Source organism: Musa acuminata, chromosome BXJ1-5, assembly GCF_036884655.1.
Source record: "Musa acuminata AAA Group cultivar baxijiao chromosome BXJ1-5, Cavendish_Baxijiao_AAA, whole genome shotgun sequence".
NCBI lineage: Eukaryota > Viridiplantae > Streptophyta > Magnoliopsida > Zingiberales > Musaceae > Musa > Musa acuminata.
The window spans coordinates 3,764,692-3,792,617 of record NC_088331.1 but is presented as its reverse complement, the minus strand read 5'-3'; the positions used below and the strand labels follow the sequence as shown (position 1 = coordinate 3,792,617).

At 36.4% G+C, this 27,926-nt stretch overlaps 1 protein-coding gene across 12 annotated transcripts; it reads left to right on the top strand.

Moving 5' to 3' along the window:
- Positions 1 to 420: 420 nt before the first annotated feature.
- Positions 421 to 26,993, top strand: LOC135673074 (probable histone acetyltransferase HAC-like 1). 12 transcript variants are annotated; one of them, XM_065181791.1, is made up of 19 exons: positions 421 to 965; positions 1,049 to 1,145; positions 1,267 to 1,394; positions 1,485 to 1,783; positions 3,585 to 3,696; positions 3,930 to 4,233; positions 4,321 to 4,800; positions 5,317 to 7,079; positions 11,745 to 12,041; positions 12,187 to 12,465; positions 15,235 to 15,363; positions 15,655 to 15,855; positions 15,976 to 16,118; positions 16,228 to 16,540; positions 17,961 to 18,100; positions 21,940 to 22,018; positions 22,151 to 22,543; positions 26,009 to 26,226; positions 26,317 to 26,993. In XM_065181791.1, the coding sequence occupies exons 4-19, from the start codon at positions 1,614 to 1,616 to the stop codon at positions 26,429 to 26,431; spliced, it is 5,136 nt and encodes a 1,711-aa protein (XP_065037863.1). In that variant the 5' UTR covers positions 421 to 965; positions 1,049 to 1,145; positions 1,267 to 1,394; positions 1,485 to 1,613; the 3' UTR covers positions 26,432 to 26,993. The 12 variants fall into 12 exon arrangements, with proteins under 12 accessions (XP_065037863.1, XP_065037865.1, XP_065037866.1 ...); XM_065181793.1 differs by lacking the exon at positions 1,049 to 1,145 and having other exon boundaries at positions 1,325 to 1,394; XM_065181794.1 differs by lacking the exon at positions 1,049 to 1,145 and having other exon boundaries at positions 1,325 to 1,394; positions 1,482 to 1,783.
- Positions 26,994 to 27,926: the final 933 nt, after the last annotated feature.

Here is a 27,926-nt window from a genome sequence, read left to right as displayed (position 1 = left end):
TTGGGATCTTAGAACCAACCTCTACCTGTGAGGAATCAACAACAAAGTCAAACAGCAGAGAGCAGAGGCCAAACTCCCATTAACGACGCAATCATCAACTTTAGAATCAATCGACATCAGAATCTTCAATTATAATTCATACGTCAAAATGGAAGGCGTTTTGTTGTTATTTGAATCAATCACTTCTTTTATTTATATCCTATCTTCTATTTATTTCGTATTTAAATTATTTTTAAGCTTTTTTTATTTTTAAATAAAAAGATAAAAATGATGAAAACGAGATTTATTTATTTATGATTAGATTATTTATTTATTTGAAAACGAGATTCGAAAGTCTTTTATATATATATATATATATATATATATATATATATATATATTATCTGCGTAGCTATAGCGTTTGACCGTCTTCGGATCATAAGCACCACAAATCACGTTGATTACTGCGCACGCGAGTCAAAGCGGTGAGCGAATTGGACGAGACTACGGACATCAGGCCCGGGGAGGAGGGATCGGGCGCGCTCCGCCGGCCCATCGCGTCGCACGCAGAGACCCCTCGATTCACGCCGCGTGCTCTCTCGGCCGGGCCGGAGCGCGACGGATTAAACCGGCCGCAGCAGCGACAGGGGAGAGAGAGAGAGAGAGAGAGAGAGGCGAAAAAGGGGAGAAGTGGAAATCGAAGCGGGGAGGGAGTCGAAGCTGCGAATCTTCTCCCGACGCTGCCCGCACGATCAGCGAGGAAGAAGGGAGGAGGAGGACGAGAGGCCGCGCCGGCCTGCTCGGATTGGGTACTGTCTTGCAGAATCGGAGGGCAAGAAGGGGTGGTCCCCTGAATCCGATTCCGCCTCTTCACCTGTTGCCCCCAATCCCGGACGCGCGGGATCTCCGATTGGTGAGCCGGGCATTCGAAATCGAACCCTCGAGGCCCGCCTCCCGCGCTCGAACGCGCTCTGGGTCTCCCGTAGGTTAGTTTGCTAGACTTGTTGCTTCTTTCAGTCCCTGTTTCCTCGCGATCAGGGATGATGACGGTCGGTTCTGGGTTGGCTAGGGTTTGAGTCCGTTCTTGGAGTTCCGGTATTTTGTCCTCTTTGGCATCTAATCTCATCGCAAAATGCGGGAACATGATCAGCTTGAGATTGTTTTTGGCGGGTCATATCACATAAGGACTTCATCGTGTCCGGCAGCTTACTGCTTGTTGCTTCTTTTACTAACATGATTTTCACTCTTCGTGACTAAATTTATCTCCTTCTGTTGTTGTGGGTGTAGAATTGGGGGAGTTCTGATTAATTTCCTGGTTGAACAACAAGATTTCGGTTTCTATTAGCTGCAGGTGGACTAAGGATACCTATTAAGAAGAAGAATAAGAAAAGGCGGTGCTCTTGATTTCTTTCACCGTGTGTATATATATTTTTAATTCTTGCATTCCTTTTGATTCGAGGGTTTTTTATGTAAGTTTTGGATGTTGATTGGTCCATTTGTAGCAGGAGCTATGGCACGAGCAAAAATGTAGTGGGCGGTTTTTGTTGTTCCTCCTTATCTCATTTTAGGATTGGCACTGGAGTGTTTGACTGCTCGGCACACATCGTACCTTTGCATGAAGAGGGAGGAGGACCATGAATGCAAATACTCATATATCTGGACAGATGTCTTCTCAAGCTAGCACGCAAATGTCTGGTCTGCCCCAGCAGATCAGCAATTCAGTGACGTCCCAGATGCAGAATCTTGATCCTCGAACTATGGATCCTGAACTTATTCAAGTCCGGAGAACTATGCGCCAGAAGATGTAAGATAGTTGTTTTATCACCTTGACATTTATCACTTCCTTTTGAACTTATAATGAGCACGCCTTCTTGGTCAGAGTTGTTTATTAACCTGGGTAACTAAGGTGATTAATGCATCTTATACGTGTTTAACTTGCCACGGATTTAAGATAAAGCACTTAATCATTTTGTCATTGGAAGTGTCCCATTTATGTTGTCAGAACTTCTGTAACATTTCAGCAGATTGACATCAAAAAATAGCACAGGGTGTACATGGTATTTGCAAGCAATTGTAAACATCAATAGTATCTATTGACTGCTATCTGGATGTTTAAATCCAACAATTTGAATTTCGTATGATGTGGACTAAAATGACCTCGAAGGATGTGATTCCAACTCTGGAGCTAGATCAAATGGGATCATTACTTTTAGTTCATGATGAATCTTTTAGTGTAAGGTCCTAACTGGTTATGTTTACATGTTAACTAATGTATTTTATTATTTGTTTAAGCTTTTGCCACAAGTTAGAATGTGATATTTATCATATTCAAGATTTGTAAGACTCTAAACTGTTTATGATATGGTCTTTATTCTTTTATAACAAACCATACTAGGTGATAGTTGCAACTGTGTTAATGCAAGGAAGGACAAAAAATGAAACTTGTAAATGTACAAGTCATAGAACCACACTATGCATATCTATGATCATATCAAGACACCATCACCTGCATGTTATTGGAGGTTTAAACTTTTTTGCTATGGTTCTCTTCACTTTTTAATTTGTAGCCACCACCTCAGCAATTTCTTATCACCTGTATACAAAGACGGGCTGCTCTTCAAAATTTATGGAGATAATCATTAAATATTTTAAGAACTAAAGATCCTTAAGATGCACCTTTTTAAATTAGAGCAAAGGCCATGTAGTAATTTGTAATGAAATTTACAACATCATATTTGCCACTTCATCTGTAAAAATATATATTCTTGATCATGATGAATGTGTTTCTTTCAGCAATAAGAACTTTTCTAGTTTAGATTCTTTTAAAGATGGATTGTGGTTCTTTGACTTTCAGATAAGAACTAGGTTGGTCTTTCCTTTCGTGGATAAGATATGTCTTTAAAAATCCAAGCACAGACAGTGGAGTTTGTGAAAAATGGTTTGTTATAATCTTGTAGTGATATCATAATTTTTTTTTTCTGGATTGATGGTTCATTAAATGAAAGAGTTCATTATATGCTGCTACCTTCTTGCACTTGAATGTATTTGTCCGCTTCCTTGAGCGCTTATGTCTGTTTGAAACCATGTGAGCGAGAGAGCCTTGTGTGTGCATCTGGCAATTTTTTTGCAATTTTGGCTGCACTATCATATGTTTTTGAGGCCTGTTATTTTAAGTATTAATTCTCCTCAAATTACATAAAATTTAGAAAATCATTGTACTGATAAGAGAAGATAATGTGGTTCTAAATGTGTATTTTTTTAGTTTTGAAACTTCTACTTGTACCCTTTCTATTTCTGTGTCATATTGACTGAAACTTAACAAGACTATATGCTTTTAGATATTGAGTCGATCCATTTTAATATAATTTTCATCAATTCAATTTGTTTTCAATAGATGGAACCAACTATATCTGGTGTATGTGTTGTATCGGGGCTTGTGGATCATTCATCTGAATTCTTCCTAGAATCAGAAAACATGTTTATTAATCTTTTAGAAGCACTGAAGCATAAAGTAATTGTAGAACCTTTCTGTAATACTGTAGAATATCTAAAGCTCTCTTAGTGTAATATATTATGACTAGTTTGAAATGTTCCATTGTTTGCAGTTACAATATACTTCAAAGAAGAAATCATAGTGGTTCCAGTGACTGGCTGCATAAGATACAGGAAATAGTAATGCGTTTGGAGCAACGAATGTTCAGAGATGGTGTGACAAGGGTATTGTTTTTTGCTTCACAAAAGATCTTTTCTTCAATCAGTGTACCATTCAATGTACCACAAGGGTTTCAGTTTAAGATGTTTGCCTATGTTTGCAGTTTTTCTAGTTGTTGGATTCCATTTATTGTCTTTATGCTTAAAGGGCTAACAGTTGTTGAGGGAACTTTACATTTTTACTCTTTTTATTCCTATGTTAATTCTTGGATGGTCTCTAAATCCTGTATTTTGATCAGGATGAATATTTGAATTTGGTCTCGGAGCCAGATGAAAATCGCTTTTTCTCAGTAATAAAGAATATCATTAGCAACAGACAACACACATCACATCAAATTAGATCTTCTTCTACCCTTGGAACAATGATACCGACGCCTGGTATACCACACAGTGGCAGCACTCATTCTATAATATCTCATTCGGTGGAAAACCCAACGGCCAGTGGTTCTAGTATGGGGTGTCTAGCCGCAACAAACATGCGAAGTTTACAACCAACTGCCAATGGTCAAGCTGATGTCAATGCTTCATTTAATGCTGCAGATGGTAAGTTAATTTGTATACCTCCTTCCAATTATGATTTTTTTTGCCTCTTCTTGTCAGTGATGGTGATGGATCTATTTTGCTCTCCAGTTTGCAATGGTTATCAGCAGCAAGCTACCAATTTTTCTCTTGGTTCAGGTGGAAGTATTATGATGCCCTCAATAAGTTCTGCCAGCATACCAGGACAATCCAGTCAGATGATTCCAACCCCAGGATTCATTAATCCACATTCAGTATCAGTCAACACTGAATCTTCTAATGCAACTGCTTTTTCAAGCTGTGAGTCTACCATACCTTCACAGACACAGCAACCAAAAAAGTTTGTTGGAAACCAGAACAGCCATGTAGCACATAGTTTCAGAGGACAAATTGATGCTGGATTTAGGTCCAATATTCAGCAGAAGGCTGCCTCCCATGGATTGTCCAATGGAATCATGAATGGTGGTTTGGGGTCAATTGGAAGTAACATGCAGCTAAATAGGCTGGCAGTGTCAGAGGGGTTACTGAAGACGGTGCCTTGCAGTGGTCTTTCTAAGCCTACACAGCAGGCTAACCAACCAAGAATGCCAAGTAATGTTGTCGATGCCCTGCTTTCTATCAAGGCTTTTTCCGCTTCAGAAATATTTTCAGTTTATTTCATTTTGTCTATTCGCTTATATATCTCATCAGGAAAAAACCTATTACTGACCCAAAAGCCAAGGACCCAACCATTGATGTGATTTAACAGCCTCTAGAAGTGCCCCAGTACAAGAAACTGTGAGATTTTAAATCCATGTACCTATCCATCAAGTGGTGCACAAGTTAAATGATATAATAAAATTTACAAACTTCACTTTTGGATGTGTTAATGGATGGGCAAATGAACTTCAAATTTTATGTTTCTCATATATGAAGGTACTTTGGAGTATTTATATCAACTTTAATAGTGTGAATATTTAATTTTGATTTCCTTATAAGGATTCTGGAGTTATTTTCATGTAGACTTCTGATATTTGTAGTTTTATATGCTTGCTAATATACTGCATCTACTACGTTCAATTTAGTATATTATTATAAATTTATAGAACAGTGCTTAAATTTGTACAGTGTCATCATCTGAGCAAGTGTTGCCTGTGGGAGGGGGTGGATATGCAATGAAGGCAGTTGATGTATCAGGTTCGGATATCTTTCGTGGCCCTAGTGCATCTGTTTTATCTGCCATGAATAACCTCAATGCTGGAAACTCGCACTCAAATTTGAGAACAAATTCAAGCCTGCAGTATGCACAAATAAGGTCCCATACAATTGATTCCTCACTTGCGTCACAGTTAACAAATGAGCATTTACCACAATCTCAACCACCAGTGCAGCAATCACAACAACAACCTAATCAGCCTTATTCACAGTTCATTCAAAATCAATGTCCGTTACAGCATCAGCAACAGCATCAGCAGAACCAACTTATGTTAAAACATGATTCATTGAGACAGACTTCAGTAAATTCTTTTGATGAGCAGCTAATGGCAGGGCCTGCGCTTGTAACCCAATCCGAGTCACAAGCTTCACAGCGGATCCAACTTCCAGAATTACAATCTCAGTGTCATGAAGGTCAAGCTAAAATTGCTCAATTTCTCAACCATTTATCTGGTTCTCAAGCTCTTCATGTCCCAGTTTCACAGGGTTCACATCAGGTGATGCATCCAAATCAACTGGCTAATGAGTTTGCAAATGAGGTCAACTACCTCTCCAGTGGATCACAAGGGGAGGAACACCTTCGGGTTCAGCACCAAATTCAACCACTCCAAAAAGCACAAATGACAGATAAGCTTTCAAATGAAGAACAACCTCTGGAACTTTGTCAGAAAACAATAGGGCAAGATGAAGTTCAACAATCTCACGTCTCCCTTGAGAGATGTATCACTGGTTCTTTTGCTATTGCACCACAGTTTTCTAGAGGACTGACTTGTGGACCTGAGCAACCTATAAATAAACAAAACTATGTGAGGCAAATTAGGTGGTTGTTGTTTCTGCACCATGCTCGTTGGTGTCCTGCACCAAAGGGTCAATGTCAAGAAATTAATTGCACAATAGTTCAAGAGTTGGTAATTCATATGCGCAGCTGCAATAGTGAGCCTTGTGGATATGCACGATGTTCAGCTTCTAAGGGGCTTCTTCGCCATTTCCGTAATTGCCGAGCAGTTGATTGCCCTGTCTGTGTTTCTGTTCGTAATTATATGGCAGCATCTCGTAAAAGTGCTCATGCTTTGTCTAATGCTGGTTCAGGGAGCCAGACAGAGGCGAACACTAGTAAAGCCAAGACTGACATAGTGCTTGTTGAAACCTCAAATAAACAATCTGTGCCTAAGCGCATGAAGATTGAACATTTACCTCTTCTTGTTCCCAAAAACGAAACATCTCCAGTCTCACTTATTTCTAGAGACCAGCCCTATGACTCCCATGAAGCACAACTTCAGAACTGTAAACAAACTGACATGAACATGTCTGCTAAATGTGAGACAGTTGATGCAAAGGATGATCAATGTGTCATCTCTGGACAAGAAAACTTGCCAATTGTTGGCACGGGCTTCAGTGGAAATGTAAATACAAAAATTGATATGGATTATGGTGCCTCTGACTGCATTGATTGTCATGTCAAGCAAGAAAATATGAAGCAAGAAAATATGATGGCTAAAGAAGAGATGGATCAGGTAAGAATTGAGATTAAACACGGAAAAAGTGACCAGCCAACTGATCAAGCAACTGGAAGTAAATCAGGGAAACCAAAAATTAAAGGTGTTTCATTAATGGAGCTGTTCACTCCGGAGCAAATCAGGGAGCATATTGTTAGTTTGAGGCAATGGGTTGGTCAGGTTAGCTTTCTGACATATAAAACATTATGCTATTATAAGCTTTATAATGATTTAAGAAAATTTCTATAACCTTTTTGGTTAGAAATCCCATATTACAAAAATATGATGATCTTTTTTTTTTTCTCTTTTCTAGCTATGATCTAGCTCTTTTTCTCCTTTTCTTTGTTAGATATCTAATATGAATTATATAATAAATAGATTTTTTGTCTATACTTACAATTCTTGTATTTGTATTATATGCATAATTTTCCTTGGATGCTTGATTGGCTTTACACTTTTGCTTGGGATTTTGAGTCTGTATTAGTTGGTGGACTAAAATGTCTACAGAAAAACCATGTTTGACCGATATGCTACCGTGAATATTGTTTAGTGGTCAAGAGAATAATTGGAATTTGGAATTGGCTTGTGATTTCATTATTACTCTAATTGGTTATGTTTCAAGTGAAAGATTCTATCTGGTGGCAAGCCTTTTCATTAAAAATTAATTCTCAATTCCATTTTGATTTGTAGAAGAAAATTTTCAATACTTGATGTCAGTTTTATAATTGGGAGTCGGGACAACAAATATTGTAAGTTTTAAATAAAGGAGTGAAAGAAATGGGTGAAAAAGTGTGATGGCCGGAAGATGGAGGTTGGAAGTAGGCATGAAATATCCAAAAGAGGGAGATAAATGATTTATTGGTTCTTCGAAAGGATCCTTCTGCTCAAGAACCATCACATGCATTTTTTTACGTATAATTTTTCAATTTCTCAATAGATGAAGAAATTATTTTTATAAATTATTTAATGAATATTCCACATAAGACTTAGCTTTAATGATAAATAATAGTGGTAGATTGAATAATCATAAATTTCTTCATAAATTAGAGCTAGTGAAGTAAAAGGCATTTTTAATAAGATGAAAATAGCTAAAGAGTGTGAGTTTTGATGGTATCCCTATTGATGTTTGAAAAAGTTTAGGGGACGAAGGAGTAGCTTAGTTAACTAGTTTATTTAATAAAATTATGAGATTCAGAAATATGTCTAATGAACGGAGTAAGTTTTTATTGTCAATTTCCAAGAACAAGGGTGATATACAAAATTGTTCTAGTTATAAATGAATTAAAATCACGAGCCATATTATGAAATTTTAAGAAAGAGTTATCGAAAGTAGGATAAGGCTTGAAACAAATATATTTGAAAATTAATTTGATTTTATACTTGGAAGATCAACCATAGAAGTTATTTATTTATTAAAACAAGTATATGGCGAAAAAAAAGATTTGTATATGGTTTATATTGACTTAAAGAAAGCTTATGATAGAATTCTTACAGATTTATTATGGTGAGTTTTAAAAAGAAAGATGTATCCACTAATTATATTGATGATTATTAAAGATATATATGATAATATAGCTACTAGTGTTAAAAACTATAGGGAGTGTGTCTAGTGAATTTTCTATTAGTATAGAATTACATCAATGATTCGTATTAAATTCGTACTTTTTCATATTGATAATAGATGAATTTATTAATTATTTACATGATAGACCCTTTGATGTATGTTATTTGCTGATAATATTGTCTTAGCTGATGAAAGACTAAGTAAAATTAATTATAAACTTGAGCTATGGAGTCAATTCTTAGAAACTAAATGTTTTAAACTTAGTAGGACTAAGACTGTATATATGAGATGTAATTTTAGTAATACTAAGAATAGATAGGAGAATATAGTTAAGTTGGATAGACAAGAAGTTAATTTAAGTAAAAGCTTTAGATATCTTGGATCAATTATTCAACAAGATGGAGAGATTGATGAATATATTATATTATATATATATATATATATATATATATATATATATATATATATATATAGTAAAAACATGATAGTTAAAATGGCGAAGGACGTCACGAGTCTTATGTGATCATCGGGTATGTTTGAGATTAAAAGAAAAATTTTATAACATAGTTGTGAGACCAACAATGCTTTATGAATCTAAGTATTTGAAAGTTAAGAAGCAACATATACAAAGAATTTGTGTTATTGAGATGGATGTGTGGAGCTCCTAGGAAAGATGAGAAAAAAAATATTTTTATTTACGAACAACTAGGAACCTTTTCGATAAAGAATAAGATCAAAGAAAATCGTTTAAAATGATATGAACATGTGCTTAGGAGACCTACAGATGGGATAGTTAGTAGAGGTGAAATGATTAATATTAGTGGTATGAGGAGAGATAGAGAAAGACGTAAAAAGCACTTTATGGAAACTATAAATAAAGATTTAAATACTCTAAAGTTAATCAAACATATGATTTTTTATAGATCTTAACAGCGGCAAGAGCTTTATGTAGCCGACTCCAAATAGTTGGGACTTACAGTTTTGTTGTTGTTGAGCTAATACCAGTTTCTATAAGAGTCTAACAAGATTCTTTATTAGCCTCCAAACAACTAACACTAGAAGATAGATTACGGGTAAGAAGTTCCAATTAATCTATAACAATGATTGCCTTGACTTGCTTCAGTTTAAGACTATCTCACACTGCATCTATGCAACTAAATCTTAGCTTATTAGGCAATTGGTTAGCCTATTTTTCAATTTTAATTTGGACTTGGGAGTTATATATAAGGAAATAAATTATGAAGTTACTATGCATTATACTGCTGTGGTGATGCTACCTTTGCCTATTGACACTGCTAAGAATGGGAAATGAGCCGGTTGATGTGGTAGCAGCCATGTATCAGATGATTGTATCTCAATTGAACACTGAGCCAAGCAGTTAAATGGAGGGCTGGAATCTCTATGTTTCTACAAATAGAAACACTCGTCACCAGAGTGGTCTCTGATGGGGGTCCGTTCATGCCCAAGCAGCCAACTGGTGATGAGAGTTTGAGGAAGAAAAAATGGTATCAACACAGTGGGTTTTGGCTTATGAGTGCTTGGTGGCAGGGTTTTCGTCTTTTCTTAAGTGAATTGCTTACTGGGAGAATGTCGATTGAGTGATTTCATCCCAATTGCATTTGGATCTCAGTGTGAAACTCATATTTTTTGCAATATTCGTTCTGTCAAGAAAAGACTTCAGAGTTTTCATCAATGTAAAGCCTTCACATTGACCCTTCCCTCTACAAGAAATGTTTTCTATTTTGTGTCATTATTCTTGTTATTTTTCAGAAAGAGTCAAAAAATATTTTTTATAATGTTCAATGTCTTACTCTTTCCTGTTGTGGCTTTCTCATTCTTGTACCATAACTTGCTGAGTTGATTCATTCTTAAACTTTTGGATCACTGAATATGAAGACTCATCATGGAGCTAGTGACTTCGTTACTGAATAGTTGACACCTTATTTGTACTTGCTCTCACACAAATAAGAATCATGAGATTGCTTACTCATTTTGTGATAGAGGCTTAAATTTTTAAACTAGATTTTCTGTTATATCCACTTGAATAAAGAATAAGAGATGAAATTCATTATTTATTTTCATTATATACGATTTATAATTAAATTTAAAACCAAAAGCATCCATGTCCTTGATTGATTTTAGAAAAAAACTAATATAATCTATATGGGGTCAGCTACAAGTTCTTTTTCCTGTCATTGAAGACTATGTAGGGCAACATTCCCAGATAAGGCAGTTAAAGCTCTTTTCCTATATATAATAAGGTTTTCATAGGTTTTCTTTTTTTCTCGCACCATTAATCCTAGCAGAATCATCTCATCAAATCATGACCCCGAGCAACTATAGGTCTATTTAAAATGTCCATGCCATCTTAAGCAGGTCTCACCCATTTTATTTTTTGGAATATTTTAATTCTTTTTTTCTAGTATACCACCTATTTATCTCAAGGTTCTTATCTTATACTAACTTTTTGTACATGTTTTCTAATTGCTCGAGACTCTGATCTACCGAACATGAGTAGTCTTACAAGTTACAACTACCTTATTAAAACTTCCTTTTTATTTAAGGGGTATAAGATGATCACACAAAATTTCTTTACAACACCCAACTTTTGCTTTATGAAATATATCTTCATCAGTCTCTCATTCTTTTCGAGCAATAGGTCCTAGATGTATAAAACTTTTACATGTAAGAACTTCTTGGCCATCTATGTAAATTACCTTCCTAACTTTTTTCCAAGCATGCTAAAATTGTCTCATATTTTTAGTCCTACTCTTAGTATAAAATGTTTAGTTTCTCACATTTATTTCTATAAGTTATATTGAAATTAGTTCCAGCTGATCTCTCTTTAAGGAAAACAAAATATCATCAACAAACAACATTCATCATAAAGGTCTATTCTATATAGGTGGAGTAAGTCCTTTTTTACCAGTGAAGGTCAGACCTTAAAACTGATCTTTATATCAACTGTATGTTTATGAAACTTTCTAGGTGCTTTACCTACAGTCCTAGAACTGGTGATTACTCTGTCTTTTATTACGTGACTCTCCTTTTGATTCATCCCAAGTTTTAAAATCTATAAATACCATGCACACATTTTTTTTCTTATCTTTATATTTTTCCATTTACCAATTAAACAAATCGACATACTATGAATTCTCAGAAGCTTTCTCTGTTTTCTTAGTTATGTTGGCATATCTATGGTCGTTGTTTTTTACTTGTGTGAGGTGATATAAGAAGCATTAGTGTTGCTTATTTTGTTGGCCTTCTTTTTATACTTGCAGAGTAAGGCCAAAGCTGAAAAGAATCAAGCAAGGGAACATTCAATGAGTGAGAACTCATGCCAGCTTTGTGCAGTAGAAAAACTTACCTTCGATCCACCCCCAATATATTGTTCCATATGTGGTGCAAGGATAAAGCGGAATGCTACATACTATACACTTGGAAGTGGTGAGACCCGACACTACTTCTGTGTTCCATGCTATAATGAGGCTCGCGGTGAGACTATAGAAGTTGAAGGTTCTACATTTCAGAAGACAAAGCTTGAAAAGAAGAAAAATGATGAGGAAACAGAAGAATGGGTAAAATTTTCCTATAAATCTTTTTTCTTGTTTATTTTTTTTAGATGTGTTACTTTGATTTATTTTTATCTTTTTGGGAATTGTTAGTTTGGCTTGGTTGATGGTTTTAAAAAGCTAAAATGCTTTTTGTTTATATTTCATGCAGTGGGTGCAATGTGATAAATGTGAAGTTTGGCAACATCAAATATGCGCTCTCTTTAATGGTCGAAGAAATGAGGGTGGGCAGGCTGAATACACTTGCCCTAATTGCTGTGTAAAAGAGATTGACAGAGGTGAGTGGAAGCCCTTACCTCAAAGTGCTGTTTTAGGTGCAAAAGATATGCCAAGAACAATCCTCAGTGATCACATAGAACAGAGGCTCTTTAAGCGGCTCAAGCTAGAGAGAATGGAGAGAGCTCGACAGCTTGGCAAAAACTTAGAGGAGGTTATTCTGATAACTTATGCATATTCTCCTGTTCTTCAGTTGTTTACTAAATTATATTCAGTCTGGAGAAGCCTGAAAGAGATACTAGGAACTGGAATTTACTTCCAAGTCAAAATTTAAATGGTAGAGACAGCTCATAAAAATTTCAAACACACATCAGTTGGATCAGAAGTCTTATGCAAACATGTTTTTACTGCCACAAAATTCTTGCCTCACAAATTTAATCCATCAAGAAAACTAGCTTTTCAAATTGAGTTCCACAAGTGAAAGTAATTCTCCTTCAGGGCTACAATTTCAGTTGTAACTTCTAAAATAGTAAGGATGCTTTCTGTTTACTAAACAAGAGACTTTTTAGGTCAGTGCAAGGTTGTACACTAGAACATGTCAACACATCCTCTAAGTCTAGATTGGCTATTTCATTTTTTGGTCAAGTTTTTTTGTTAGCCAGTTGGACCTATGCCTTCATGACTCAGCCTACAGCTCTTTGTGTTAAGAATGAAATTCACTGGTTTTAAAACTGATGAAAGCCTGCTTGTGTTTTGATTTTTTATGTTCAATCTTTTAATTCCATATTGGTTCAAATTAATCATTGTTTCTTTTGTTTTGTTTTCATGAACCAACCAAAATGTATTCAGTATGCTATGTCGAAGTGTAGATAACATGTCCACTGCCGTTCTCTGGCAGCTTGAACAAATATCAAGCAAATTTAACTTCAAGGAACTCATAATCTAGAAATTTATTCTAAATAAAAATGTGTCTCATGATCAATATGCAAAGTTGGAACTGCAAACTAATTCAAACTGCAGTTGCTCTTCAGTAAGTACCATAGCGTCATAACATCCTTATCTGGTCTACAACTATGAAGTACTGTAATAGACACTGATGAGATCTTTTCACTGTCAATCTGTTTTGAACTATTTGCCTTTAGGAACCTCGATTCTATTTCGTTGGATATAACTGATTTAGCTGTGCTGATTGATACATATTTGAATTCTTGCTACATCAGGTTATCTGCCATTACAATTTTGGTGATGATTGGACATTCTATATGCTATTACAAGCTGATCACCAGAGGACATTGGTGTATACAAGCACATGATCATTATGCTATTTTACTTGCTAAAAGGAAATATGTTATATCGCTAGAGCTGTAGGTACTTTAAGCTGGTTCCCTAGGTCTCCTTTCTTTAGGTGATGGTTCGCAGTTCATACACCCTAACCAATCAGCTGTAGCTTATTTGACTGATTCTTTTTGTATCTTGCATCTTGTGGGAAGAATAATATGTCATTGGTGCAACTTTTTGGCCTTCAACATTATCGAGGCAATCAAAGCATAATGGGGCTTTCCTTTTTTGCCTTTTGTCAGTCATTAGCAGAAAATCTGAGGTTTCTTTTATATTATCATAAGATATGTACTTAGTAGCTAACTTGCTTCAGCTACAACTTGAAAATTTGAGCCTTCTTTGAAACTTAGAACATATTTAAAGGAGTCCTATTCTGTTCTTACTAGTCAATTTCATTCTCCTAGATTGCTTAGGTTAGATGCTTATTCCTATGTGTTTCCAAAGGAACTTGCTACTTAACACTTTAGTAATCTTTTTCTTACCTTATTGACTGCTGGTCAGTTTTTTGACTGAGTTTCTTTGCAGGGATTTTTTTTTTGTCTGATATGTAATTTTTTTGCTCTTATAGAAGCTTAAATTATTTGTAGATTTTAACTTTTCTTGTGGAATTTGCAGAAACTGTTGTTTTGACATTAAATAAATCATAGTTAAATTCATGGTGCTAAGTTATATCCCACACTGCAAATTTTGCCAAGGTCAAATGCCTTTGCGACTAGGAAAATCAGTTTAGGCATCAGGAGATTTGTGATCCAGTGATCAGAATAGATATTGTTATGAGCACAATATTATATGAATAATAAACTTGTAGAAGATCAATAAAAAAATTAGTTAATTTGAGAATTTAGTTTGTAACTAATTTTTTGGTTTGGAATTATATGTTGTTGCTCCATATACTTGGTAAGACTTTTTATATACCTTCTGCAGTTAACATTTTTTTGAGTGATGACTGGCACTATAGTAATCTGGTCCTTTTTAGAAGGAAAGTAATCTAGTTTTCATGTTCCACAATTTGAAGGCTTCTCAAGTCAAAGATCCAGTAATTATTACCTAGAGCTATGCTACCTCTCTTGAAGTGAGAGCCCCTTTTTGGAAAATGGGTGCAAATTGTTATACCATGATTAGAACGTTCAAACTATACCATCAACATTTATACAATTTTTTTTACTTTTAACCCATTTTAGAGTATGTATTTTGCTTTCGATTGTTGTTATGACTTTATATAGGATGCAGTAAAATACTTAGATTTTTTTTCCGGAATTATTGGTATAGGTAAGCTCTGCTGGCAGATTCATGTTTGCTTGGTTCTGTGGTTTTCCCAGTTATTTATTAAGATGGAACTTTTAGTTGATTTTTAGGCTTTGTTCATAAACATATCCACTTAATTCTGAATGTTATGCAACTACTTATGTTGATATGCTAGATTATACAATTGACAACTAAATCTTTATGAACATGTTAAGCATGTCCTAGTTTGACTATAGATGATCTATTTGTTAACTTGTTTATCCTGATGGAACTTGGTTTCTACTCCTCTTTCAGTATATTTTACGTACGTATGGTGACAACAATGGTCCCCAATTTTAATTTATTTTTTCTGCTGATTTGGTTACTTTAAAAGTCAATATTAATTCATAATTAATTTCAGGTGCCAGGGGCAGAAGGACTTGTAGTCAGAGTTGTATCATCTGTTGACAAAAAGCTGGAAGTGAAGCAGCGTTTTTTAGAGATATTTCAGGAGGAAAATTACCCAAAGGAATTTCCATATAAATCCAAGGTAAAAGTTAAATACTGTCAGAAATTAGCATAAGCTATTATATATTTTTATTTTTATTGTCATGTAACAATAGAAGTTGGAGCAAAAAATTGGCTTACTACAGTATTTTCAAAAGCACCAGGTGCCAAAACACCTGAAGCGAGGTGCTTCCGAATATTAAATTTTTAAAAAAATATATATCATGATTGATAAGTATGATCATAAACATAAAAATGACACATAAAAGATGAGCCAAGAGTAGTCATGGTGCCATGCAACCTGCAGATTTGTACTCACATACTCTTTATCCAGGCTGTACTGTTATTTCAGAAGATTGAAGGTGTAGAAGTATGCCTCTTTGGAATGTACGTTCAAGAATTTGGTTCAGAATGTTCTTTTCCTAACCAGCGGAGAGTATATCTTTCATATCTGGACTCTGTCAAATACTTCAGGCCTGATACGAGATCAGTCACGGGAGAAGCATTACGTACTTTTGTTTATCACGAAATCTTGGTAATTCTAGATTTCCATATCCTTCTTTACTACTATTCCTAGAAATCTTACTGTAAACGTTTGGTTTCTGTTCTTTTATAAAATTGATGATCGAATAATCAAAAGCTTTCATGCCTTTAGATAGGATATCTTGAGTATTGCAAGAAACGTGGGTTCACTAGCTGTTATATATGGGCTTGTCCCCCTCTTAAGGGTGAAGACTATATCCTTTATTGCCATCCTGAGATTCAGAAAACCCCAAAGTCTGACAAACTTCGGGAATGGTAAGATTTAAGGCCTTCTAATAAAATTCCATGTTGTACTTTATTTCCAGCATTCTATGACCTGGAAATCTTTTCTTTAATGCATTATTTCCTTGCCCTTTTGTGTCAGGTACCTATCTATGATTCGGAAAGCTGCCAAGGAAAATATAGTTGTTGAGGTCACTAATTTCTACGATCATTTCTTTGTGAATACTGGGGAATGCAAGGCTAAGATAACTGCAGCACGTCTGCCGTATTTTGACGGAGACTACTGGCCTGGTGCAGCAGAGGATATGATCAACCAACTTCGTCTTGAAGAAGATGATCGAAAGCAACAAAAGAAAGGGAAAACCAAAAAAACTATTACAAAAAGGGCTCTAAAAGCTGCTGGTCATGCTGATCTTTCTGGGAATGCCTCCAAGGATGCTTTGCTGATGCATAAAGTAATTTCTTCTCCTACCATTGGCTGTTACAATTCTTTTGGGAGTGGGACTTGTTTCTTCAAAGTGTTCTCTTGTGAAAGTCATGTGCAACTCGTAATCAGGGTTAATTCAAAATGCATTCTGTGTCTTCTTGGATGTTGGATAGGATGTCAGATAATCAAGAATGACTTAAATACCAGAAACAATGTCAGTACTGGAATCCTAGCCACCACTACAAATTGAACTGAACAATATGATGCATTTCAGTGTAACATGAAAAAAATAAGAAGAGTTTTTTAAAACATCAGGTTACTGGTATGGTCAGTAAACTGGCATACTGATACCTTTGCAAGTGTATTCTGACCAGATTGTCCATGATTCAAGATATGAAATATTTGTTTTCTCAAGATCTGTTGATACAAAAGCTCAGATAGGGTACCTGGAGTTGGTTAGGTCGAGTGCCACATTTTGGATTTTGGAGAAGACTCTTTTTAGGCTCTTTCACATTATTTTCTAAGGTTTGCCGTAACGCTGTGTACCGCTTGGTACAGGCAGTATGTACCGATATGGTAGGGGACCGGTATGCGCGGTACATACCAGTATATCAGTATGGCTCGGTACGTATCATATTGACGGTCGGTCGGTATACCGGTATGGACCGGTAAGATGAACCATGTTATTTTTATCATTTTTTTAATTCTTTGTTGGAAAAGATCATTTGGGTCTTTCTTAAGTAGAAGTCCAGTGGTTGGGAATTGTAGCTCTGTGTTGCTAATATGCTTCTTATAGTCAGTCATTAGGTGAGCATGTATCTAGCTGGTCCAAGGCATGGTCTCTTTTTTTGTTGTCAAATAAGGAGGTTTTTTGTTGTTGCTTGCTCCTTCCTTTAATTATCTTTGTCCTCATTCCTCACCTTCTTCCACTTACCTTTCTACCTTTTTTTGACAAAAAACAACAGATTTGCTTGTGTCATTGAAATCAATAGTTGTACTTCCTGATCTTTTCAAGTGACAGCTTGATTGGTGTTCCTTGTTGCAAGCAAAATGGATAGCCCCTGTCCTGCTCTGTTAGTCTGGGCCTTCTATCTTGATTGGTGTTCATTGTATTTTGACCTTTATACCTAACTCCACAACAGTGGACTTGTAAGGAGACCAATGTCTGGTTTACTGAGGTGGCATGAATTGTTCTTCATAAAATCACCTTTCAACCTATCATGCTAAGTTTCCATGTTTTATCAGATCTGTCTCATATGCTCATTATCATACTTCATAAATGTACAAATTTGATTTATTTGAAAATCACGGAAAGACTTTATTTATTGTAGATGTCATCTTTTATGACAACTATCTTGTGCTTCTTTATTTCCAGAATTTATGCTTTTATATTGAAATCTAAATATCTAAGAGATTGCCTTTCTTCTTTCCCCTCTTATCTTACACAGCTTGGTGAAACCATATGTCCGATGAAGGAAGATTTTATCATGGTCCATTTGCAGTATGCTTGCACACATTGCTGTATACTAATGGTATCTGGGACACGATGGGTTTGCAACCAATGTAAAAATTTCCAAATTTGTGATAAGTAAGTATTTTTTTACAAAGAATCATTCATATATTATTCTAATTTATTGTTGATCAAAATCATGGAGCAAATGGCTTTTTCTTTACATATAAGAGATGTTAATAAGAGTTTAGGGGTTATTTAACTACAGATTTCTAATTTTTGCTACTCTGGTGCCAGTCGATTTTTACACAACAAGAATAATGCTCGTTTTATGTTTAAGCATGAACAAACATGGAATGTTGTAGCATAAAGTCCATAAAATCTGAGATATAATTTTCTATTATGAAAACTAGCTTCTACAACTAACTTACCACGCTAAAAAAATATTGATGCATTTGTCTGACTCTGAATGGTTAGGTTCTATCATTTTTTTGGTGAAGTGCATTAAAATTTTTTCACTCTTCACAATCAGTTTAATCTAGATAATTTCTGTAATTTTGGCCATCTTTTATGTTTATTTTGTTGCCAAATAATATATCTTAACTAAAGGCATAGCTAACATTATGCTTGGATTGGAATAAATCAAGTCTTGAAGGTTTAGCATGGTTAATAATTTCATCTTACATGTATAAGCATTATAATTAAGGTATCAATTAGTCAAAATGACAATCATATATATATGGAACATTGTTACCAAGATGAACCAAGATACTGATTTAGTAGAAAGTTTTACCATATATTCCAGAGCATAGTGCTAGCTATGGCTTCAGTTATGATATATTATTTTGTAATTAAATAAATACAAAAGATAGCCAAAATAAACATAAATCATATAGATAAAACTGATTGTGATGAGTAAAGAAATCCTAATGCACTTCACTAAAAATGTGATAGAATATATCATTTTAGAGTTGACATCAATATTTTTTTAGCATGATAAATTGGTTGTAGAAGTTAGTTTTTCATGATAAAAAAATATATCATTTTAGCTTTTACGAACTTTATGCTATACTCCTGACTTTCCATGTTTGTTCTAAGTTCAACATAAAAGAAGCATCACTCTTGTTGTGTATAAATCAACTACCAAAAATTAGACCTCCTATAATAACTTAGTCGTAACATTTTTTCTATATTTTTATATAACCACATTGCACTCCAACACAAATAAGATTCTATAGACCTCCTATAATAACTTAATAAAATGCAATGATGAAAAATAATCCAAAAATCACCAAAAAGTAGAAAAGCCTAACTTGCTATTGTGTTATCTAATTGGTTTTAAAGGTCCTTGGGTTTAGAAATCCTCATGTAACTGTCCTAGCCCAAATTGGAGTCAACAAATGCCCGGGGGTTCATATTGCTTAAACCAGACCAATAAGGGTTGATCTATGTTTGGGCCTGGTTTAAGTGGTTATCTGATGGATTAGATTCAGTTTGGTCTTAGTCCGTTGTAGCCCAAGCTATGAGAGGCACACATACAGACAAGGCTATAAGGTGGAGGGCTGGGATCCTGCTACATTGCAACTTCCTTGATCTTTTTCATCTGCTCTTTTGTCTTCACCTGTCATGGTAAGATGATGATGTCACAAAACTTGGCCTGTAAATTGAAGAAGTAGATTAGCATCATCCATCATGTTCTTCTTTTGCTTTGACGGAAGTTTCAGAGGCATCACAGCTTATACATCATCCTGCTCAAGGTACTGTTTTCAATTCTTACAAAATCAATTTCTAGTGGACTTCAGGATCTTTAGGTAGGTGGAAATTTTCTTCACAAAAGAAAATTCTACTATCTTTGATTTTAGCCTCTTGAGGACCAAAATTGTTGATCTAATGGTCAAATTTAGCTCCAATGTGCTATTACTTTAGGCAACAAAACAAGCTCAAATAAATTTTTAGATGATGATTGTGTTTTTAGCTATTGAACAACTGCTGGTGGAACTCAAATGGTGTCAGATAGTTACTGGTCAAAGGTTGCATAGTGCGTTCTTTTGATTGATCTGGGAGTCGAGGTCTCTAGGCGTCACTTCAGAATAGAGAGAAGGAAACGGAATAGGTGTCCGAGTTACAGGTTATCGTCTGGGTGTGTTACAAAAATTATCATAGCATTGTGTTTGCCTGATCTCATCTTCGATGTCTTGTCTTGCTGACACAGCAAATGTGGTAGTCTCATTAATCAACCTCAAAGAAGGTCATGTATTGGTGATGATGATATGCCTACCTTCTTCAACTTTCTCAAGTGTTCTACAAATATTTCTTCCCTTGCAATTGTCTCTCGACAAGATCATCACATCCCAGAGAGTGACTTTCTTCATCTTCTGCAGTGGTTGAGAGATCCAATCCTCATTAATCGTTTCTAAACATTGTCAGATTAATCTTCTTCTCATACCAATAGATAAGATATGATTCTCTTTTTAGGGTGGGTCAAAACACAAAGTCCTTGCTATTGTACAGTGCTTTTCCAATTCAAGGAGAAAGGGTCACTGAAGAGAGTGAGAAAAGAATGACACTAATTTCTCTAACTAATTTAATTTAATAGCATTAATTAATTAATCATGTTTTTAAGGATGCTTTAAATGGTTATTGATTTTTCTCTCACACAAACACATGCTGCTAGTTTTTTTGGTGATCCCCTGTTGTCCTCCACATATAGCTCAGAATAGTCAAGTAACTTGCCTAACCTTTACCATAAAAATGTTGGAACTCTAAACCACATGGACTAAATATAGTAGTCTATAAAAAATAATGAGAAAAGTTAATTTGAAAATTATTAAAAATATTGAAGTCTATCCTATATGCTGTCCTATTCTCCTATTGGCTTTAGGAATTCATCTCAACCTTGAAAATTTTCATGAAAACTTTCTAAAATTATTTTCAAGCTGTCCTAGTCAAAATCATAACTGAATTGCTTGTATGGAGCTCAACTGGAGCTGTTCAGTGTTCTCAAGGACCAACCAAACTGGTTCAAGTTTAGAATCAGTGATTTAAAAAGCGCTAGGCGCCAAGGTCCAAAAACGCCCGAGGCGCTAGGCGCTCGCCCGAGCGAAGCGAGGCGAGGCGCTAAAATATAAAAAATATATAATATAATTAATAAATATAATTATTTAAAAATTTAAATAAAAAATGCTATTAAATTAAGAAAATCTAAGAGCGGCGGGAAGCAGCGGCGGGAAAGGGAAAGGGAGCGGGAGGCGCGAGCAGCGGGAGGGCTCGCGGGAGGCGCTAGCAGCGGGAGTCACGAGTAGCGGGAGGGCTCGTGGGAGGCACGAGCAGCTGGGAGGGCTCGCGGGAGGCGCGAGCAGCTGGAGGGCTCACGGGAGGCGCGAGCGGTGACAGCGACGAGAAGCGGCAGCGGGAGCAGGAGCGACGAGCAGTGAGATCGGGAGCGGCAGCGGGTTAGGGTTGGGTAAGGGTTATATCGGTTTAATTGGTTCGATTGAACCAACTAACAACCGAACCAGACCTAAAATCCTGGTTCGGTCACTTGGTTTACCTAGGCGCTCGCCCGAAGCGCCCAGCGCATGGGCTCGGGCGAGCGCCCAGGCGGCGCCTGTTTGAAGCGCGTCGCCTGGGACATTAGTGAGGCGCTCGGGCCTCGCCTCGCCTCGCCCGAGCGCCCGAGCGCCTCTTTCAATCACTGTTTAGAATAGACAAGTTGATTAGAGGAAAATATGACCGAATCTGGGAATGGACCTACCGCAAAAGTTTAGTCGTAATAAGCACCTTAAGCTTTGCAAACCCACAGCTGTTGGTTAGTAAACAATTACATATACAGATTGGAGTAGATTAGCATCTCAGTGTAAATAACTCATAAGCTGTTTTGATGATATATGTATTTATTTTTGACTTTCCGCTAAAACATTTTCAAGGAATGAATTCTCTGGATTCTGTTAAATTGATCCATCTTTACTATATTGAAGGTGCCATGAAGCAGAACAGAGACTCGAGGAAAGGGAGAGACATCCAGTTACTGGTAGAGAGAAGCATGTCCTTTGTGCAGTGAGTTACTATTCCCCTTTATTTTTTGTTTATATGTGAGCTGATTTTCTGCAAAACAGCTGAATCCTGGTTGATATTGTTTTTGCTTTTTATTGTATTTATAGTACTTATATTGCTAAAATTTACTTTCAGATTGAAATAAATGATGTGGTCCTGGATACAAAGGATGAGGATGAGATCCTAGAAAGTGAGTTTTTTGATACCAGGCAAGCATTTTTGAGCCTTTGTCAAGGAAACCATTATCAGTATGACACTCTGCGCCGTGCCAAGCATTCCTCTATGATGGTCTTATATCACCTTCATAATCCAACTGCACCTGCCTTTGTAACAACATGTAACATCTGCCAACATGACATTGAAACCGGACAAGGCTGGCGTTGCGAAAGTTGTCCAGATTTTGATGTATGCAATGCTTGTTATCAGAAAGAAGGTGGTATTGATCATCCACATAAATTAACAAATCATCCATCACTGGCTGATCGTGATGCACAAAACAAAGAAGCTCGACAAAAACGAGTTTTACAGGTAACTTTATTACATCTTCAGATATGAAAATTACATAAGATGTCCCATCTCTTTCAATCTTGAGCTGGCATGTCATATATGTGTATGACATCATCTTTGCAAGGGTATGGTGATTATTTTTCACTCTAAGAACAGTATATGCTATATATGTCTACTATTTATTGGATAGCAAAATGTATGAAGAAAAGCCTACTATAGTTGCAGAAGTTGAAAAATCCAACAAAGGAACAAAGAAACAATTAGTTCAGTAAAAAAAAAAGATCATACAAGCAATGTCATTGCCTTGGTGCATGAGTGGGACGAAAGGAAGAGCTTGAGATGAACCTTGGGTGTAACTTGTAAATACTATTTTTATGGTGCTGTGGTGTTGTGCTGTGTAAAGACGGGGAGGGGAAACCAATTGGTTATGACTGCATTTTTTTCTGACAACTGGGATGTAAGATGGGGAGGGGAAACCATGGGAGCTAGGGATTAAAATATTGGTTAAACCGGCATGTATGAACTAGTATTTACCAGTCCAGTCTGGTACTGAAATCCAAAGATATGGCTCGATGCTGGTACAATACTGTTTATTATCTTATTATTTTATATAATGATGACATTTGTTACAAGTTGATATACTACTTGATATATGGTTACTGTACTGATCCAATAGGTTATTCAAATCAGCATCAGACCCAGATTTAAAACTGTGCCGAGAATAGTGGAGATTAGAGACACCAAGTTGGAGGCAGAGCAGTGCAAGGTGAAGTTGTGATGGGAGGTTGGTAGTGATTTTGATAGGTGGCAAAGCCACATGAAATGATTTGAGTGGAGGTATGGGGCAATTCTAAGATGGAATCAGATGCTGACACTAGAGATGGGAGAAGGTTGAATGAGAAGTTAGGGCTACCATCATAGGCTTGGAAACTGGCTGGGCAATAACCCAGCCTAACTGTGGGACACGGATCAAGTCAACCTATTAAATTACATGTTTAAATGAATATTGAAAAAAAATGTATATATAAGAAAAATACACTCATATGTAACCTGTGAATAACCATAGGCCTCAAATTTGATTCATTCTGTACAAAATTTTAGATCAGTTTCTTCTCGTGTTGCAGATATATTAGAACATCTATTTAAAAAAGCCCCTAGATATCAAAATTGGTTGCTCTTAGTAATGTTGCTAGATGATTCAGACAGGAACGCAATTTTGAATAACTAGAAATATGTAGTGGCGTCAAGGTTTTTCACCAATCTTCACCACATGCATATAGTACTAATACTGTGAAAAAAATAATCTACTGTAGTAATAGTCCTCCAAACCCCAACTTGTGTGCAAGTTCCAATTGGTTGGTTGAGAACAGATCAAGTCATATTGTAATATCAATACTAGTTAGATTCATAAACAAAACAAGCTCACATATAATGCCATATTCCTCAACAACACTAGCAAAAACTTGCAAGATCACATTTGAAAAATGACAGGGTTTTGGCATGGAATTGAGGAACATGGCAATGATGCAGTAGTTGTGGAGATTGGGGACGAGGGAGAACAACGAGTCCTTATTGAGGAACTCCAAGCATGCAACTCGCCCGGGACACACTTAGAATCAAATCCAAGTTTCCCTGAGAGTTCATGCTGGAGGAGAGCAAAGGAGGGTGGTTGATGTTACATGTGACATGAAGCAGAGGGGAGAGGGTGGCCTGTGCCATGTGCTATGAAGAGCAAGATAGTTCATTAGGTGGAGAAAAGATGAGGGCGGTCCATTTGGTGGAGAGGAGAGTGGTGGGTGTTGTATGGTTTTGTGCAGTGTGAGAGGAGAGGAGGGCATGTTTAGATCTGGTTTAGGTCCAATCAACAAAAATGAGCTTTAGCTAGGTGTAGCCTACATGATTGATGACTGGAAATTGGAATCCAGCTTTAGTATGATTTTACCAATTTCTGATTATGGATCCAAGTTGGATTGCATAGTCTATTTTGGATCTTAGTATTGTGAGACTCTATGTTTTGAATCCAATATTGAGAATTTATTTTCCATGTTTGGACTAGATAAACTTGCATTATATAGTCAAGCAAAGGTGCTTGGTTTTGCACATAAATTGTCGAGACACTTCTTATTATGTAGGAATGACGTGGTATATTCACCACACTGGTGAACTGTGGTTTAAGGATCATGGTTTCATGTATTGGCACTGAAACCTTTTTTGGTTTAATCGGTTCATTGCTTTTGTTTGACACAACATGTTCGAGTTGTGACGGTACAAACATGGGCATGTGCTGATTAAGTAAGCCAATCACATGTGAGTATGTGTGGGCATATACCCACAGCATGGTACGAGGCCCCATAACAGTGCCCTATTGTCATTTTGTGCCTACTGACCAATACGCCTCAGTATGGTTGAGAAGTCTTTGCTTTACTTATGAAAATTTGTTAGATATCCATCTCCATATTATTCTTTTTCCAATGGCTAAGTTAGTGTTTTCAAAAGGTGCTTGGGCGTTTGACTAGGCGCTCGGGTGAGAGGAGGCGAGACCCGAGCCCTCACAACACCTCGAGGCGAGGTGTTTCAACGAAGCGTCACTCAGGCACGCGCCTGAGCCCAAGCTAGGTGCCTCGGACGTGCACCCGAGCCAAATTGGGCGAGATTGAGCCTGCGTTTGATTGGGCGAGTAAGTCGGTTCAATCGAACCAACTAATATCACTTACCCTAACACACCCACCACCCCTTGTGTTCCCGACCTAGTGAAAGAAACCAACGAAGCGAAACATTGCTGCTCATTCGCCGCCTTTGTATGCTTTGTCTGTCGCCTTCATATGTTTCGTCTGTCGTCGTCATTGACAACTTCATCTGCTGCTACAACTTTGTTTGTCATCGTCTGCAACTTTGTTCGTCACCGTCTGTAGCTTCGTTCGCCGTTGTTGGTATCTATCTATCTCGACATTTATTTTTAAAATTTGATATTCGGGAGCACCTCGCTTCGCTCAGGTGAACGCCTAACGCCTCGAGCGTTTTGAGACATTGACATCTAGTGCTTGTTAAAACACTGGGTTAAGTTGCTAGCACCGTGTAGTTTGAAGTAAGGCTATTATAGTTGGAGATCCTAGTAAAAATTTAATTGGTCACCAGTCCCTATAACATGTTTTTTGATGCTTATTCATTGATCTTGCAAACCAAAAAGGTCGTTGAAGCTTTTCTTATGGTAAAGGGCAATGCTTTGGTGCAAAAGATAATATATTTTGCATTTCATTTCTTTTTTCTATGAGGGAATGCGGAAACGATAGGAAGGATATAGAGTGATAAAATGTCAATTTTCTATATACAGTGGACTGTTGCTTTTGACCTCCCTATCGTCCCTCCTGCTTTTGTCTTATCTGAGCCTGATAAGATGTCATTGTTGTCTTGGTTTCTATTCAATATGCATGCATTAAATTATTTGCTTATTATGTACTCAATCCAATTCTGTCTGTTGCATTGCAGCTTAGGAAGATGCTAGATCTTTTAGTCCATGCCTCACAGTGCCGATATCCCCATTGCCAGTATCCCAACTGCCGTAAAGTTAAGGGTCTTTTCCGTCATGGTATACAATGCAGAATACGTGCTTCAGGAGGTTGTGTTTTATGTAAGAAGATGTGGTATCTTCTTCAAATCCATGCCCGAGCTTGTAAAGAATCAGAATGCAATGTACCACGTTGCAGGTGATTAGATTTCTTCTTTGTTCCCTTTTAAACAGTGTCTTAAACTTTAATGTCTTGAATTAACTAACTGCCTGTTTCGAATATTTGCAGAGATCTGAGAGAACACTTGAGAAGGTTGCAGCAGCAGTCTGAATCCAGACGAAGAGCTGCGGTAATGGAGATGATGAGGCAACGAGCTGCCGAAGTTGCTGGAAGCTCTGGATAACCGATTGTACAGAAACATTTTTGCCTGTGATGATGAAAAGGGGATTCCGGTCTCCACACCCCGACTATAGAGATGAGATCGAAGTAGCAGTTGACAGTTCTCAAGCGGATTCAAAGACCAAAACTGATAAATTAATAGAGGGGAGTTGGTCAATGGAATATGGTTTCTCACCTGCTCTCCCCGCCACGTATCATCTGCAACGCTGACAAATCCTGCTGACCTTCCATGTTATTGTTCGATTTAAACCCACCAGGAGGTGATAGTTTGAGATTAGTCTTGTGTTTGGTCCTCATCCAGGAGTGGTGGTTGTATGATAGATGCCCTAATTCATCTATTTTTAGGTTTTCTCCCCCTTTTTATTTCACCTTATATTCCCTTTATTCATGTCTCTTAATTCAGAGGATTTAGGGAAGATAGGGAAACGGACAGCCTTGCAATTAGATATCCTTTTGTAGCACGCACTTCCACTAAATGTGAAAAAGGTCTCAGCATCATTCTAGTGGAAAGTTTTTTTGTATCTGTCTATAATGGTTGCTCAAAGATTTTGAAGTTTTCTTCTCTACTCTTTATTTAGTAGTGGAAATAGTGCTTATCAAATTAGTAACATGAAGAATCGAGGATGATTTTTATCTCAATGCAATCATTTTATTTTACTATACATTTACATTGTTATGATCTACCTCTATCCGGTTAGAAGAACACCATTATTCTCTTTAGTTAAATCACTTTCTGTTTTAGATCAAAATGTTTCTTTTTATTCGATCTTCCTTTATGCATTAGAAATAGATTAATAATAATCATAAAAAACTGTGAATTTCTTGGATATTGATGGCCGACGATTAGTGTATTACAAATTTTAGAACAAGGATATCGGATTGTAAATGGTAATGAGGACTAAGTGTATGAGTTTTTGGATCTTTGACTCTCTTTGTATCGTTGGACTTAATCGTCTCATCTATTCATTGCACTTAAGTCTCTCACCTCTTTTAAGTATTATGTCATTAGACCAATGTTACGAAGAAATTGAAGATCTTGAGATAATAGTAAGATTGTTTCTTTGCCAATTGAAAGATTATGATTCGAATTATGATAATAATTATTTTATATTTAAAGATAGGATCAATTATATATATATATATATATATTGATCCTTCTTATAAATTTCGTATTGATATAATCTCATGCAATGCATACGCTCTTTAGATAAGAAAAAAAAAAAAAAAGATAGTGTATAATTTCTTAACAAAAAGGAGATTTGTGATTATTGAATATTCCATCCTTCCTTTAACCCACCACTCTCGTTTGACCAACTTCTTCCTCATCCCTGTACTAGAAAAACAAGGTGAGGAGGTTGCCACCATATAGTACTAGTAGAAGATATTGCTGCACATACAGGAGAAGCTACATGACATGAGAAGGCACATTCAAAGTCTTTGTACAAACACAAAGGTTCACAAATTTATTTCTCGTGTGAGATCGTATCGTCGTCCAAAAA